This window comes from Artemia sp. Qi Xiang Cuo, chromosome 2, assembly GCF_049724085.1.
Source record: "Artemia sp. Qi Xiang Cuo chromosome 2, ASM4972408v1, whole genome shotgun sequence".
Taxonomy (NCBI): Eukaryota; Metazoa; Arthropoda; class Branchiopoda; order Anostraca; family Artemiidae; genus Artemia; species Artemia sp. Qi Xiang Cuo.
Genome location: NC_142795.1, coordinates 71,472,384 through 71,490,895, shown reverse-complemented (window position 1 = coordinate 71,490,895; position 18,512 = coordinate 71,472,384). Strand labels below are relative to the sequence as shown.

At 34.3% G+C, this 18,512-nt stretch overlaps 1 protein-coding gene across 5 annotated transcripts in view; it reads right to left on the bottom strand.

Moving 5' to 3' along the window:
- Positions 1–3,041: 3,041 nt before the first annotated feature.
- The window catches only part of Bx (LIM domain-containing protein Beadex), an 83,666-nt gene continuing 68,195 nt past the window's right edge, over positions 3,042–18,512 (bottom strand). For 2 of the 5 annotated variants that reach the window (XM_089103029.1, XM_089102999.1), the window contains exons 4-6: positions 16,473–16,598; positions 9,387–9,528; positions 3,042–5,986 (exon numbers count right to left, since the gene is read on the bottom strand). In XM_089103029.1, the coding sequence (XP_088959155.1) occupies positions 5,774–5,986; positions 9,387–9,528; positions 16,473–16,598 (481 nt within the window). In that variant the 3' untranslated portion in view covers positions 3,042–5,773. The remainder of the gene's footprint in view (positions 5,987–9,386; positions 9,529–16,472; positions 16,599–18,512) is intronic. The other 3 variants (XM_089103005.1, XM_089103013.1, XM_089103022.1) reach the window with 3 other exon arrangements.

Sequence of the window (18,512 nt, the reverse complement as noted above, 5' to 3'; positions counted from 1 at the left end):
CCTCAACCCTCACTCTTTACTATAAAGTTTGACTTTGTGACCTAATTCTTTGGGAAAAACTACTCGAACACTAGGCCCTCGATTTTGAATGAGAAGTATTTTTAAAGGTTTTTAAGGCTTTAGCGTAAAGAGCGAGGGTTGAGGAAGAGGCAGCCCCCCTTATATGCACAATAATTTCTGTTCGTTTAAGGTTTTGATTTTGCTGCTTACTTTCAGTTGAAAAAACTTGCTTTTTTATTTAATGAGAACCAGGAACATAGTTCGAAGTTTATTTGTACTTTGTGTATCTCATTATGCCATTAAACAGTTTGACCATGTTAAACCACAACAGTCCAATTTTTCTCTTTTAGCAATTTGACACTATTCTAAAAATAAGACTAAATTCAATTTCACAGCTTAGCATATGCTATCTTGGTGTTAGAAATTGACGTTGTCAATGCCCAATCTATAGCTAACTTGAATAAGAAATGCCCATGCTTGACTCCACATTTTACGTAAAAGCGAGAATAAGCTCAACACCCGCCCTCATCTTAACTTAGGGCTGTTTCAACTTCAAACGCAATTCTCAGCCTGACTAGCCTTGGAGCCCTTTTATAAGAAAAAAAGAAAGAAAATCTGATGCAAATCAGATAAGGGGCAACAATTCATGTAGTTACCATTTTGCTTGTTGTTGTTTTCAGTTCTTTAGTGGACGTTAGCCTTTAACCCTGACTTGGAGCTTCATTTGAAGAGAGAAAATAACTTTAAAATATAATCAGTCTTCATTTAATCGAAAAAATAAAATAAAAAATACTGGTACCAAACTTTCTAGATATTGATGAGGAATTCATGGAATTTCCAATAAGTCTAAAAGGGAAATAATTTCTGAAGTGTTCGTAATATTTATAATGTTAGTGTTCTACGTTTTTTCTTTCTCCTCCCTCTCCTCTCCTCTCCATCCCTCTCAAATCGGTACTCTAGAAAGGCGCTTGTCTTAGATGTTTTTCTAAAAATTAATTAAAAAAACTTTTTTCACAAAATAAGTTTTTCAAAGAAAAGTAAAGAACTCCATTAAAAAAAAATAACCAAAAATAAAATCAAATAATCTACCAAGCGTGAAACTACCATAAATCAGCATCGATAAATAAATGATTACCCAAAACGAGCAGAAATTACAATAAGTAACCGAGTCAAACTCAAAACGAGAAGAAATTAACATAAGTTGGGCTCAAAACCCCTATGCCTTCCCAAGGCCAGAACATAATTTGCACTTTACAAAACAATACAAATGTATGTGCATTGTCAGTTTAATATACATTTACTGATGTTTAGTAATCAAAATCTTAATATTATTTGATTTATTAAAGTTATAAAAGTATAAACATTTATATTTTTTTCAGTAAAGTGCAAATTATGGACAACACTTCCTATAAACACCTTATATGGCCACAGGGCATAAATTACAACTCTTACCCTAAGGGCTGCGAGGGTGGTTGTCATCCTCTAAGACCTAGTTTCCAAAACTTTCAACTACGTTACTCAAAATGGGTATCTCAAAATTTTTATTGGATGTGTCTAGGAATATGGTGGGCGTGAGAGGAACGTTAGTCTTTCTCCAATCACTTTCAACTATGAAAAAAGGCACTAGCCCTTTCAATTTTCAATGAAATGAGCCCTTTTGAAGTTTCTACGACAACGCTTTCAATAAAAACCATATATTCCACCAGGGGATAACTTAAAACCCTCGCTCTGAGGGTCGGGTGGGGGGGGGGTTGTCATCCTCACAGACCTAATTTCCAGAACTTTCTACTACGTTGAACAAAATGGCTATCTGAAATTTTTGATTGAGTGTGTTTGGGGGAATGGTGGGCGTGAGAGAGGGGTTAGTTACCGTCCAATGACTTTCAACTACTAAAAAGGGCACTATCCCTCTCAATTTCCAATTGAATGAGTCCTTTTTGAAGTTTTTACGACAACTCTATGATTAAAAACCTTATATGCCCCCAGGGCATAACTTACAACCTTTGCCCTGGGGACACGCGGGGGTTTGTCATCCTTAAATACATAAATTCCAAAACTTTCAACTACGTTTAACAAAATGGCTATCTCTAAGCTTTGATTGAATGTGTTTGGGGAAATGGAGGGTGTGAGAGGGGGGTTAATTACTCTCCAATCACTTTCGTCTATTAAAAAGTGCACTAGCCCTTTGAATTTCCAATCGAATGAGCCTGTTTTGAAGTTTCTACGACAACGCCTTCTATAAAAACCTTATATGCCCTCAGGGCATAACTTAAAACCCTTGCCCTGAGGGTTGTGGGGGAGGGTTCTCCTCGAAACATATTTTCTATGTTGAAATCAACTATGCTTAACAAAATGGCTATCTCAAAATATTTATTGGATTTGTTTAGAGAAAGGATGGGCGTGGGAGGGGGGCTAGTTGCCCTCCAATCAATTTCGACCATTAAAAAGAGCACTAGCCATCCCAATTTCTGATCGAATGCGCCCTTTTCCAGATTTCTACGACAACTCCTTCGATACGAAGTGCCCGGGTGGAGAAAAAACACATTGTGCCCACATCGTTCCTAACTTAGGCAGCGCTAGCGCGCTGCCTATGAAAAGGAATTAATTGTGGGAAAAGAAAACAAGATCTAACTATTATTACATTTTAAAGTATTTTTTGGATATATTCTTATTTTCGTTTTCGTGTTATATTCTTTCTCTAATTCTTGAAACAGAAATACAGTAGCACCTAAAACCTGTTTCTGTAAACAACACACAATGTTTCCATAAAATAATATACGAATATAATGAAAAAAACATAAATATTTTCATTTAAAAACAAACAAAGAAACACCGATAATTCTCATAATCATGATAAACATTATTTTACAACTATGCTATTCAACAGCGCTGTTGAATCTACTTCTTCAAATATTTGTTTTTGTTGATGAGTTAGAAAAAGAACATTTACTCAAAAACCTATATTTCTTAATCTTAGGACCTTCCAATAGCTCGAAAGATGGTGTTTTGCACAGACGCCATTCTTACCTATCACGTAGAATCTTAAGTGGTAATACAGATTTCTGACTTAGCTACACAAAGTAAGCGGTGGCGCCAATTCACTATAATTAGAGGGGGGGATATATTTTTTCAAAATTTAAGGGACATTTTTCTTGTGTTTTAGTTTTTCAACTCAAATACAGGAAACAGGAATTTTTCAATGAAAACGCAAAAAAGGTATTTACAAAATCTAGGAGCAGGCACATACCCCCAGCCCCCCAATTGACGCCAGTGCAAGGAACAGAATTCACAGATATACTCCCAGAGCAGGGTAGGGATGGAGAGCTAGTATACATTTCTACAAGGGGGCAAAGGTATGAGGAAATTGCTTGCTTCCCTGAAAGCACCACATCTCTTTCGAATTTCTCAAATTTTTGAAGTATTGGTCTTCCTTGTGGGAGCGTCCACCTTCCTGCTCTCTATAGGCGCTTCTGGTAAAATGAGAAGTCTATAGTATTTATCATTTTTTTCTATTTGACATATACAAACCGAGATCCTTATTTAACCTTCGTCTTTTTCTCTTCTACTAAAATCTCTTCTTTCCTCATATTTGTTTATTTTTGCTTTAAAATTTGAAATAGCCCGAATTTAAGGTCTTTCTCCCTCAAAGTGCTAAAAAAAAGCAAAAACAAAAAGGCGCATAAAATACTTTTAATCTCATGAAAACAAATTAAAACAAGGCATTATATAATTTTTAACTATCATAGTCTAGTCTTGACAAAGACCGATTCTAAAATTTAGCAACGATACTGCATTCAAACTAATGACTAGTATACAAAATAACAATGGAAAAAGTGCTTCACAAACGAAATCACAGTTTTATATAATCATTTTATTACCTTCGTAATGTCTTAAAAGATACATTTGAACTGAACATCAAAACCTTAATCGTTTTTAGTAGATTCGTTGCCGACGCTTATACGCTATTAACCAAAGCTTAACTTTATATTTTCTGTTCGCAAAAAATGGACAATGAATATTAGGATGTACTAATGGAAAAACAGCTCCATCAATCCCTTGAAAATCCATGAAGATAGTAGAAAAACCTTTACTTGAAATGCAAGGCCGTATCCAGGGGGGAGGGGTGGGGGCTTGATCCCCCGAAATATTCGTCCGACTCTTAAAACGTAATAAAATGAATATAAAAAAAATTTATGCGTTTTTTTGTAGACCCTCCCCCCAAAAAATTCTTTTGTAACTCCCCCCCCCACCCCCTGGATGCAACCTTGTTGTAGTGTATCATTTTTCACTTCCTTTTTTCTACAAAAGTGGTCGTATTCTCGTGGGCTTTACGGGGATTCTATTTTGAAGGGGTTTCATAATTAATTCGAGTTGGGATAAGGAGTGAAGCAGGGTTCTTTAATGTAAAAACAAATATGACTTTTCAGATTCCAGAAATAGTACATATAAAGGATATTAAGGTAATTTACTTTTGGGAGGAGGGGAAAAAGTTCGAAAAGAACTTGAGAAGGAGGAACTTTGTTGAGAATATATATTTAAATGGAAAAATCCTAAGAATTTAGAAATCTTGATCAAGTGTAAGGGCCCGAAAGCATCCCTTCCTCTTCACATTGTGCCTACCTTAGACCCCTCAACTGGCTATACTATTGTTTGTAGCCAAGAGCGGATCCCGTATTTTTGTACGGGAGGGGGACCTACGAAAAAACCTTTAAAAACGCATCAAAATTTGTTTATATATATTTGTGTTAAGTTTTACGAGTTGGACAAACTTTTCGGGGAGGTTCAAGCCCGGTTACCCTTCTCCCTGGATACAGCTTTGTATGAAGCTGTTTAATTGCCAGTTAAGGTATTTCTCAATGTGGTGAAATAAACTAGCCATATCTAACGGTTTTTTGGTTAGCTGTCAATTATGACGTCACTTCGCCTACTTTAATTAAAACTTTACCAATGAATTTATTGTTTTATACGCTTGATCATATTTTTATATTAAAAAATATGGTGTCTGGAGGAATTTTGTCATCTAAAATTTTTTATTTCAAGAACTTGGTTACACTCTTAAAATCTTTCTATTTTGAGCAACCTTCTTAGAAAGTTCATGCATTTCACAAACCGTATGAAAAAATTAAAAGACATTAAGACATATCAGTATACAGAAAGATGAAAGGTAGAAAAAGAGAGTAAGAGAGAGGGGGAAGACAGAGAGAGAGAGAGAATCTTACAATTAATACTGCAAATAACGTTACTCAGACACCATTTGGTCTTTTTTTATTTGACGGCCTGGCCATTAAATGCCGAAAGACCGAACGTTACACAGAAGTTTAGTTTAGATGAAAGAAACGTTTGGTTTTTTTTAATAGTTTAATAGTCATTTTTTGCATAAAACATGTACTTTTTAATTGTGCCTATATTTTGGGCAAATAAAAATCTTTTCGGGTAATATCAACCCCCTAAACAAAAGTGTACAGCTATATACACACGTAGATTGTAAATATAGTATTCTAGATCAATTGGTTTGACTTTTCAGAAATATTTAATAATAAAGAAAAAATCCTTAACAAATCACACTCTCATTCAATTTTTAACAGTACCGAATTATTAATTGCAGTATATACGGTAATACAACTTCGAAAGTGATACTTTCCACTTATTCACAAACAAAATATTCTTGTATATAAAACTAGATCTATGCGACCAACTCAGTTAAATGGTTTCTTATATCACATATTCGCAAGGTTTATGCACACTATTTACATTCTGGGTAGCTTTTTATCTCCTAAGTTTCAAATATTGGGGAGCTGGGGCTTCCATAACCACTAGATGACCCTCCTTCCGGTGAGCCGGATGGCTTTGGTCCTCCTTGTAGTAGCTTAAGATTCAACAGGATGTTGGAAGTTCCAGGGTGCATTGGAGGTTGTAAACGTGGATTAGCGTCTATATGTCGGCCAGGTATTTTGGCGGAAGAAAAAGATCCCTCATTTGACGGCTGCTAAAAGAAAACAAAATATGATAGTTTACTAAACAAAAACGAATATGATGTTTCTTTCCAACGAAATAGCCGAAAACGTTATCTCCCTTTCAGCGTTTAGGCGTAAGAATATAGCTGGGGGAGGGGGACAGCCTAAACACAAGTTAGTATGTAGAAATTGAGGTATTTTACAGTATATATTTATGATAGTTTACAAAACATGATAGTTTACTAAAGAAAAACGAAATTGATGTTTCTTTCCAACGAAATAGCCAAAAATAATATCTCTTACTGAATTTTTTTTTTAGCGCAAGAAAGGCTTATGAATATGACTGGGGGAGGGGGACAGCCTAAACACAAGTTAATAGGTAGAAATTGAGGTATTTTACAGTATGTATTTATGTACGTTATACAGCTGTTTAGTCAAAAACAACAACATCCTCAATATCATATATGATTACTGAAAAAATAATTCTTCGGGGTAAAATAGCCGAAGTATCAAGATTTTCAGACATTTTAATGTTCTTGCTCCATTCTTAGGATGGGGTTATCGGATGGAGCTTACCGAAAACCCTTCCTTCTCCTCTCTGTAGATATGATCTTGACTATTTCATGAAGATAGGAGTCTCAAACCTCAGTTCTATTTCTGAACTTGTATCCAGATTTTTTCCCTTAAAAATGAAGATACAACGAACGATTTTTCGTTTTTGAGAAAAAAAAAAGAAATTTTCCTTTCTATCACGTTTTAAGACTAATTTTCCGATTTTTAATATGAGCAATAGGGTGACAGCTCCCCCTGATTATATCCTTTCTTATATTTTCATTTTTACTTCATATCTCATCACAATGAGGTCACGGTGCACCTTTAAAAGCATACATTGGATCCTGAAAAACATGTATCTTAACTTATCATCATTAGTAGAAATTTTAAAGAAATCATTTTCTTAAAAAAATAGTAATAATAATAATCTCCATTAGTCACAGAAGTGCGAGACTAATTAACAGAGTGCTGATGCAGTAAGCTAATGCTGGTTTATTCGTAATTCCTTTTTTATTGTCAACGGAAGTAGGAATTAACAAGCTGAACTTGCGAAAATTAATCTCATTTGGCAACAATACACAGCCGTTAACAATAAGGAAATGACTATGTTAAAACGAGGTAGCAAAAATTTGGAAAATTGAAAAAAATGGTTCCTGCGTTGTTTGTCCAAGAAACAGCAGAGTAGCAAGAGGAAGAGGTTTCGATTCTTGAAAGATAACATCATTTCTACTAAATCAGAAAACCATAGGCACGTACGCATGATTATTTTTCTAAGAGGGGTAAATAAGAAAATTATATTTAATTAAGAAACAACCAGAAAACCCCGAAAATCTTAGGATTTTCTTGGTCCTGGGCAGTGGCTTCAATTTCAGAAAGTTAGGGGGTGAGGTGGGGGGTGGGGTGGCAATATGTTTTCTAAAAACTAGGGGGCAGTTTTGTTGTAAGCAGATATTATTTCAGAGAAAAAAATTAAACTTATTTTGACTTTTAGATAAGAAACGCTGAGAAAGTCACGATAATTTTAGGATTACGGGGTCCTGGGCAGTGGCGTCAATTTATGGATATTACATGCTGTGGGAAAAATTTATTTTTCAAAACCTAAGGAGGGGGTAATGTTTTTGCTTTTTCAATTCTTTCAATGAAAATACCAAAAGCGTCGTTTTTCAATGAAAATGTCAAAAGAAGATATTTTTGAAAACCAAGAAGATAGGGAAAAAATCTCGCAGGAGGGGGCAAATTCTTCCTTCCAATCGAAGACACAGGTCCTGGGTCTCAGCAACCTCCCTCGCCGCCTGTATACGTCCCTGAGATACCAGACTTGACGTTCTAAGTCCAAATACAATACGTAGTTTTGCCTTAAATATTTAAAGTATTAAACATATTTACAATTTTAATTTCAAACTTTGAGACTGATAACAGATTTAAAAATCATTATAATTGTTTATATTCGAATCCTTTTCTATTGTCCCTTAAAGCAGATGAACAAGCTGAATTTGCAAAAGTATCTATCTTTATAGTAAGTATACATCGGTAAAATACAGTCGCTATAAAAAAAAAATATGACCATACAGAAAAGAAGAGAAAGAGCAAGAAAAAAAGAGCACAATTGAAAATAATTACGATCCAACAAATTCCCAGAGTATCAGGTATTAAAAAAAACTATCCTGTAAATAAAATTGTCCAATGGTAAGATGGCACATTTGAAAGCTCTCGATGGGATTCAAATAACATATATTGATTATCTTCTTACTTTGTTTTCGTTTTAGGATTCCATATCGCAATGTCGCATATCGCCATATCGCAAAAATCATAAAGAAAGATTTAAAGGAACTTCGTGGGCGGGTGTAAAAAGGGAGGCTTTGAATAGATTGGGGTGGCGGAGGAGCGTGCATAGCTGTGTTGGCCTCAGGCGGCTTGGTGCTGCGGTGAATTTCTAGTAGTAGTAGTAGTAGTATATCGCAATGACACCTATGTAGTGAGTTAACTCAGAAGAGTTTGTATTCAAACAAGTTCGGAAATTCGGAAACTATTTGTGACCTATGTTCACAAATTTGTGTCAGGTAGGTTCACATATTTTATGTCTAATAAAAGAAAAAAAATGCGTGAAGCTCTAAAATAGTTATGATAAAATGGTGAAATTGCTACTCGATCAACATCAAGTGCAAAGTATTTTTTCGCTGGAGTTTTTTTTTTATTGGAATCAAAGTATATTTGATTAGTATACTTGCAATGGAATTGTTGCTGATTGCACAAGGGCAGTGGTATTGTTTTGGGGGGAGGGGGTATTTGCCCCCAAAACAATTTGGAGAGAAAAATTATTTTAAAGCTCATGCCCCTTGACTCTCCGGATGTGGACCCCTCTTGCCCTCCAATAAAAGTGCTGGAGCTAAGCCCTTGCACAAGTGATAGCCTATTGTCAGGGTTTTTCGCTGCTAAGTACGAAAAGCCAGATAGGTAAGGTGTCTTAAAACTTCTTCTTTTCACTTAAACTCTTCTTCTTTTTCCTTATTTCTCTTTTTTCCCATTTCTCTCTAACAGGGACGTGATCTTCCAAAAACTAGGAGAGGGCCAACATGCGGCTCGAAGTTGTTCCATTTCATGCTCAGAGTAACTTATTTCCAGAGCTGTTTTCGTGACGTGACGGGGGTAGTTTGTGCACATCTTTTACAGAAATGTCATTTCAGTTTCCTTTTTGGGGATGCGAAGGTATTAGTAGGGTGTAGATAAAACTGAAGGAAACCACATTTCAATCCAGCTGAGATAATATTCTTTATTTGGCATATTTTATTTGTATTTCGAAACTAAGGCGTATGTGGCGTTTCTGGCAATCGTGAAATTACTTCCAGGAAATCCTGAAAATAAAAATTAAAACCGACTTACAGGAATATCACTCACTTGTTTTCGGGCTTGAGCTAAGGATCCAGGACTGTAAGCCATACTGGCAAATACCATCCTTTCTTCATAGTCGTATTCACATAGTATTTTATTGTCACACAAATAAAACCGATCCCCCACACAGAATCTGAAAAAAAGGAAGTAAAATCAAGATGTTGAAATATTCCTCAAAAGGTTATCCGAATAATACTAGTACTGTCATAACTTCTGGTGTGACTTCTTCAATTTATTGTGTGTTTGTTTGTTATTTGCTCTTTTTTTCGTTCACTTTTTTTTTAATTATCACTGTAGATTAACTAAATATTCTTCAAAAAGAGCTAATTATTTTTTATGCAGCCAAAATTAAGATTGAACAAATTTAGTTCGGCATTTAAGAGATTTATTTTATTTATTTATTATTATTTATGGTCCACTTTCTTCACGGGTAATTGTACCGGGCATATGTTCAAACAGTTCGTGATAACGTACTGTAAGTAAGAAGCGACCCGGCTCAATAGTAACCAAAACTCTGAAAAACGGAATTTTGATACTAATAGATATATCAAAAGATAAAGGTCAAGTGATCTTAATGAAAATCACATCATCAGGTTTAGCATATCAGAGAACCCTACTGTACAGGTTTCAAGCTCTTAACTACAAAAATGTGGAATTTTGTATTTTTTGCCAGAAGAGAGATCACGGATGCGTGTAATTTTTTTTTGTTTCCCTAGGGGATATCGTATCGACCCAGTTTTCCTTGAATATCGGGAGAGAGCTCATTCGAAAGAAAACTAGAAGTTCTAGTGCCCCTTATAAGTGATCAAAAAATTGGAGGGCAACTAGGCCCCGCCCCCTTTTTCCAGAAATCACCCGACCAAAATTTTGAGATAGCCATTTTGTTCATCATAGTTGAAAGGCCCAATAACTATACCTTTGGGTATAACATGACCCCCCACAAACCCAAGGGAAAGGTCTTTAAATTATAAAATTTGCCCGTTGTTTACGCATAGTATTTGTTATTGGGATGTATGCATACATTCCGGGGGGGGGCAAATTTTCTGCTGGGGGGTTTCCACGGGGGGATTTTCCATGGGGGAAGCTTCCAAGGAGTGAACTTGTCAGGGGATATTATACACTCGGGGAATTTGCCAGAATTGTTGTACAAAGTTCTTTTTATGTGTCTTGCTTTCTCTTTTCCGTCTCAATTTTCCGCAGGCGTTGTTAAGAGTAATTGTCTGGGGGAAAGTTTTCACCGGAATTGCATGGTCTAGAGGATATATCCGTGGGAGGGGTTTCTCAGTAGAGGTGGGGCATTTTTATATATATATATATATATATATATATATATATATATATATATATATATATATATATATATATATATATATATATATATATATATATATATATATATATATATATATATATATATATATATATATATATATATATATATATATATATATATATATATATATATATATATATATATATATATATATATATATATATATATATATATATATATATATATATATATATATATATATATATATATATATATATATATATATATATATATATATATATCAAATTCTAGTGTCAATCAAAAGCTAGCAAAACATGGCCGTGCCTAAATAAATACTGTCTTGGAATTGTTGTAGTCCCATGTTAAAATATATACAAATATTTTTGCAACTACCAGTTTTTCGTTCTTTAGGCAATTTAATGTCTTGTCATACTGAATCTATTCAAAAATATTTGACTATTGCAGCAAGTCCAATTTCTAACATCGATTTCTACTAAGCTTCCAACTTTTGGTTTTCTTTTTTAAGGTTTTGAATTGTTGTAATCCCTTGTTAAATATATATACAAATATTTTTGCAATTAGGCTACCCGTGTTTTGCTCTTTCCCCAATTCAATGTCTTTTCATACTGACGTCTATTCAAAGATATCTGATTATTACAGCAAGTCCGATTTCTCAAAACGATTTCTACTGAGCTTCAAACTTTTGGTTTTCTTTTTAAGGTTTTGGAATTGCTGTAATCCCTTATTAAAATATACACAAGTATTGTGTATTGCAATGACAACGTCATTGCAATTTGGCTTCAAACTTTTAGTTTTAATATTTTTGTAATTACTAGTTTTTTGCTATTTACACAATTTAATGTCTTTTCATACTGTGTCTTTTCAAAGATATTTGATTATTAAGTAAGTCCAATTTCTAACAGTGATTTCTACTAAGCTTCAAACTTCTGGTTTAATTTTTTAAGGTTTTTGAATTGTTGTAATCCCTTGTTAAAATTTAAACCAGTATTTTTCAATTACTAGTTTTTTTGTTCTTTAGGCAATTAATATCTTTCATGCTGCAGTCTATTCAAAGATATTTGATTATTACAGTATTTCCAAAATTAAGGCTTTTAACGAATTATCCCAGACTTCTGACCTATCTGGATCATTTTTTATGCAAGAATATCCCAGGATACCAATTTTCCCGAAAAGATATAGAGCCGTTTTTGAGAAATGAATACAATTATTGCTCACATGTAAAGATAATATATATATATATATATATATATATATATATATATATATATATATATATATATATATATATATATATATATATATATATATATATATATATATATATATATATATATATATATATATATATATATAATACATATATGTATATATAGCATAAAAATAGAACATAAAAGAAAAGACTAACCTTTTGAAGTGAACTCTGACAAGACAGAGTTTCCTCTGTCAGTATTTCATCTGTCTTTTTAGAGTTTACTTCAAACGGTGGTGATTTTTCTTTTCTATTCTTTTTTTGGTGTGTTGAGCAGTGAGGACAACTTGGCGGAGATCTTTGCCGAAACATTTGCCTTTTCTTTTCGCTTTCACTTTTTTTTCAACAGGCTGAAAATGCCCTCGTTTTTTGGTTCCTTAATTAGTTTTATATTGTTTTGTTTTATATCAAACACAAGAACAATAAAATTTGCTGCCAATTTCAAGCGTTTATTTATCTATTTCCTTTCAAACAATTTGCTCTTAAGGTTTTTTTTATTTCCAGCCTTACTGAAAACCATTCATTTGAATGCACTTACACTGAATGGATACATTTAAAAATATTCGCCGTTTATTTTTTTCTTTAGAGGGAGAAATAGAGCAAAATATATATTTTAAAGCAGAAATACTGTAATATAAAGAGCCAATAAGTTGAATGACCCAAAAGCCGCTTTAAAGTGCAAGTTGAACTTTAATATAGAAAGCAGGGAGCTGAAGGGTAGTAGAACCCTTTATATTTAGAATAATTTGATTTCATTTTAAATTTAAACGTCACTTTTTGTTTTCACTGTCTTAAATGCCTTATATTTCCATAATTACTTCGCTTATTTCATTTTTCATTTGTATCTTCTCTACCGACAAAAACAAATTAAAAAGTTACAAGCAATCTAGAAACAATCCAGAAGTAGTGTATCACGTACCCCACTTTTGTTGATTAAATAACAAAATGGAATTTTTCAGAATGAACTCATTAAGTTAATTGCGTTTCCTCGAGTTTGTAAAGACGGGAAAAAAACTAAAATTCTGAAGCAATTTCGAAAATAAACAGATACATTCCATTCTTCGGTCTTAAGTGCTGGCATTGTTTTCTGTTTTGATTATGAATAAAATATTTCAATAGAGTAAAAGTTATCAAATTATGTTTTTTATACTTGGACCCCACCCCATCCAAAATGAATCAAACTATCTTGAAATGTAATCCTGACTGCGGCCCAATTATCATGTTTACTAGTACAATTGTTATCAGCATGTCTGCTTCTGTTGCAATTGCTGCTATACTAGTTCTCAGCATGAACATATTGGTAAAGCAATTTGATAAAATAATGACAATATTACCACTAAGGTTATTAAGATGCAATTAAAGTTATTTCAATAGAATGTGCCCTCAACGCAGGGTTTTATTTTAGAGTAATTGAAAGCTTTTCATGTGCAACATTTAATTAGCTGAATTTTAGTATCAAGTGATTTGGGGTTGATAATTGCTTCCCAGACAATATTTTCTTTAATATTAATGAAAGTCATATAACGAGTCAAAGAGAAGGAATGGGAAATAGATTTACATATCTTTAGGTATTATAGCATCAAGCCTTGTAAAGGCAAAATTTTCCCCCAACGCTTTTACTAAATCAAACCACCTTTTAAACTAACAGTGCCTGACAAGTAGCTCAGCAGCTATTCAAAATAAACACAGTGTTGGCACATACTCAGTATATGACACGATCAATAGCAATACCCACCTGTACCGCATCAGTGGCTTAATTGTCTTTAAAAATATCGATACTTTTGATACACACATATTACATCATTTGTCTAAATATACATATATTCCAAGTTTTTCTCGAGGGAGCCTAAGGTTCTTCAGATACAAAATTATACAAAAATATAGCAAGGTTCTTCAGATACTTCAGATACAAAAATATAAGAATTTTTTTTTCAGTACCACTTTGGAAAAAATGAAAGAGCACAGCTCAATAACTGTAAGAGCAACAGAGAGCTTGGATTTGACTTCTAAAATAAAAAAAAAAAAAATTTCAACTGAAAAAAAGGAGCGACGTTAAAACTTATAACGAACATAAATTATTACGTATATAAAGAGGGTTGCCCCCTCCTCAAAACCTCCCTCTTTACGCTAAAGTTCTTAGTACTTTAAAAAAAGCGTCGGTAATGTTCTATTAACCGGGCTCTTTTATATAGTGCTAGTTTGGTTAATGCTAATAAAATAAAATAGGATGACTATATAATAGTTTAGAAGCATATTTGGGCTATATATTTGCAAAATAGGGGCTTGGGGGGTAAAGCGCATAGCATACATTAAATACGTAACCAAATCTAACCTAGGTAACTTCCCCTCCTCCCCCCCCCCAAAAAAAAACAACACTTTAAATATCGTAAACGCAATTAAAACCACGCTACACATTGTATTTCTCTACAGCGGTGTCTTGTATCATCCCGTTGAAAAACAGGTTTTTCAACGAGTCTCGAGTTTGAGATATAAAAAGAGTCTGGTTAATAGAACAGTACCAAAGCGTCTTATTGTTCCAATTAAACGGGCCTTGTGTTTCAGAAGTCATTATTAAAGAATTGGGAGAGCGAGGTGTTGAGGAGGGGCAACCCCCTTTACATACGTAATAATTTCGGTTCATTTTAAGTTGTAATGTTGCTCCTTACTTTCAGTTGAATAAACTTGCTTTTATTATTTAATTTCTGATCATTTTTTAAATAATGCCAGGAAATCTAGCCCCACCTTCACAGAGAAACCCCCTCCCCATGGAAATATCCGCTAGACAATTCAATCCCGTTGAAAATGTACCCCGGACAATTACCCTTAACCACTCTGCACGTAAAATTTAGACGGAAAAGAGAAAGCAAGACATAAAGATTTTTGAAGAAGAATTCTGGCGAATTCCCCCAGAGTATAATTTCCCCTGACAAGGTCACTCCCTGGAAACATCCCTCCCCATGAAAAATTCCCCCGTGGAAAACCCCCCAGCAGAAAACTTGTTTTCCCCCACCCGCAAATGTATGCCTACATCCCAATAACAGATACTATGCGCAAACAATGGGTAAACTTTATAACTTAAAGACCTTTTCCCTGGGGCTGTTGGTGGGGGGGGGGGCTCATGTTATACCCAAACGCAAAGTTATTGGGCCTTTAAACTATGATGAACAAAATAGCTATCTCAAAATTTTGCTCGGACGTTTTTGGGAAAACCGGGGCGGGGGAGGGGTCTAGTTGCCCTCCAATTTTTTTGGTCATTTAAAAAGGGAAGTGGAACTTTTGATTTCCGTTTGAATGAGCACTCTTCCAATATTCCAGGACCACCAGGTCGATACGATTACCCCTGGGGGAAATAAACAACAAATAAACACACATCCGTGATCTTTCTTCTGGCACAAAATACAAAATTCCACAATTTTTGCAGATAGGAGCTTGAAACCTATCCAATTAGGTTATCTGATACGCTGAATCTGATAGTATGATTTTCATTGAGATCAATTAACTTTTAGGGACTATTTCCCTTTTTTTGAAAATCAGGAAAATTTTCTCAGGCTCGGAACTTTTGATGGGTAAGACTAAACTTAATGACATTAAGGTTATCTGATACGCTGAATCTGATGGTGTGATTTTCATTGAGATCACTTAGCTTATGGAGGCTGTTTCCCCCTTTTTGAAAATCTGACAAATTTTCTCAGGTGAGCTTTTGAAGGGTAACACTAAACTTAATCAATTTTATATATTTGAAATCAGCATAATAATTTGATTCTTTTGATATATCTATTGGTATCAAACCTCGAACTATTTGATGCATGACCTGCAATCGTGTTTATTAGAGACGCCCGCGTCAAACAAACTGCAGTCGTTGTATGAAAAGGTCACAATCGTATCTGGATTGTCGTTGCTTCTGACATGGAATTATCCACCCTAAGTTGGTTTTAGCCCTTCAATTATGTAGCATTTGGGTTATCAGCGGCTTTATTTCTTTAACATGGTTTATCTGTAAGATGTTCAAAAAGTCCATATTATACAAGAAAGTTTAGAAGAATATTAGCAGAGGGATAAACAATATTGACAGCACCTGGAAAATTAGTGCTTTAGAGGATGGCTAAGAGCATCAAAAGTGAAATAGTAAAATAAAACCGAAACGATGCAAGGTTTACTTTGATGACCAATGAAGATAGGGGTGTTAACACTCAACCTTGTCAATAATTCAGCTTGTTAATAATACTCATAATAATAACTACCACAAAATTTTCCAACTGAAAGGGTGTCTAATATAGTGTTGAATATAAAAATTGATTAGAAAAAATTATTGGCGACATTTTTAAAGAGTATTTATTGCGATAATAATGCTGGTGTTGAGGTTAGTTGAGGCTAAATACGGCAAAATAGTTGTTATTTTTTTATAGAAGAATAGTTAGAGAAGGTCTTAAATTGAAAAAAAAAAAAAACAATAGCGACTAAACAAACTGACAGGGGCAAAATTAACCTAGAAATTGGTTACACAAATTTGTACCTGTGATTACACTGCTGACAGGCGAAACATTCAAGGTGATAGACATTTGTTCTCGCACGCATTACCATTTCGAATGCAGGAATAACCTTGCCACATGCTGAACACGACCCAGTAGTCCCAAAAAGTCTAGAAAGCAATTATGGAGATTGAAATATGCTTAAAATCAAATATAACGTAACAATCGTCATCAAGCATGTGCACTGGAGGGAGGAGGCTCCAATCCATCCCCTCCCAAACACAAATATTTTGACAACTTTCCCCACAATATTTTGAATATTTTCGTTGAATTTGCCTTTTTTCTTGGTGTTATTTTTTCACATTTTAGTATCTCTTTCGACAAGAGCTCTGGCCTATTTGCCTGCTGGCCATCAGTTTGACCTTTCCTATGTTTATGCGATCACAGATGAACAGGAGGGAATGTAAAGTTGCAGCAATACTGCTGATCAGCCGCTGATCAAAAAAACTATAGGCCTAGCGCCTTTATACAACAATCCCGTAAATTTGGAGGAACATTTTAAGTAAACAAATAATTGCCGCTAAGAACTATATTTATCAGGTCAAGCATAGATATTTCCGTTTGGCTGACATTTACTCTATAGCTTTACCATCCTGAACCAAAGTACTTACGGTTAAACCATATGTTATATTATCCTGTTTCTCTGTCTCTTATAAGAGGTGGTTGATTTCGACATTAAAGATCCTCCTCGAATTTTTTTACTTATTATTCAACCATATTACACAAGATGCTCGAAGATCTTTGACCGTGGCCGTACATCGTCGTAACTAGAGTTCAGACTTTACTAGAAGACTTTTAGAGATAAATTGGCATCAGTCTTATATATGGATCAAGTTCAAACACAAAATGGTTTAGTATTTATTGTATTTCAATATGACATTACTTGTTAAAGGAAGAGTTCTTATAAATCCTATTCTAAACTCCTTCAAAACGGAAGTCAAGACTCAAAATTAGATTAAAACGAAAAAAGGCATTTGATTAACAGCATACGCCGTGGATAAAGACCAGAATAATATTTGTTTTTGTGTCAAAAATCGTAATTTGTTTATTTTGCATTATCTGCATGTAAGCATAAAAAATTAGAATTCAGTTTCTTATACATTTTAAGAACAATATTCCCTTCAAGAATTGTCAACAGATACTTCCAACTTGAGATAATACAAATCTTTAAAGAACCGTCTTAATTAAGGGGCGTATGGATTCTACTCCTTAGGAAGCTTATACACAAATTACGTGAGCAGATATCGCCCTGCCTTAATTCACGAATAAAACTATTAGACGGCGCCGTCCCCCGCATCCTCTCCTTTATTACCCTCCTTGTTAATAGATAATAAAAAAGACCACGCCTTCCTCACTTTCCGAACCAATAGCCACTCTGACCTTGTAGCCGAATATTGTTTCGGTACTAAGATAAATAAGAAAAATATAAAGGTCTGCTACTTGAGCGTTATTAGTGCTTTTCGCCTTGTTTGTGCTATTATCAAAAATGAACGATCGTTATTAACGTTATTTGACAATTAAGGAATGTCATTAAGCTAATTAAGTTCAATTTACTTGAGGAGGGGAGGCACTTTCGGTACAATCCCTTTATATGGGCCTTTCTAAAAAATCAAGTTTGGTTAATGGTAATGAAATAAAATAAAATAGGATGACTATATAATAGTTTAGAAACAAATTTGGGCTATATATTTGCAAATTAGGGGGGGGAGGAGCATTGCATATATTAAATACGTTACCTAACCTGACCTAGTTACCTTTTTCCCAATCTAAACACCAAAAAACAACACTTTAAATATCTTAAACCACGCTAGACAACAAGGCCGTATCCAGGGGGGGCACCCGGTTTGAACCCCCCCCCCCCGAAATTTTTGACCGAGTCGAAAATAAGTCAAAAATTAGCAAAACCTAGGTGAAAATCAGTAAAATTAGTCGAAAACTGAGTCAAAAATTAGTAACCCCCCCCGAAAAAGTCAAAAATTAGTAACCCCCCCCCCCCCCGAAAAAAAAATCCTGGATCCGCCCTT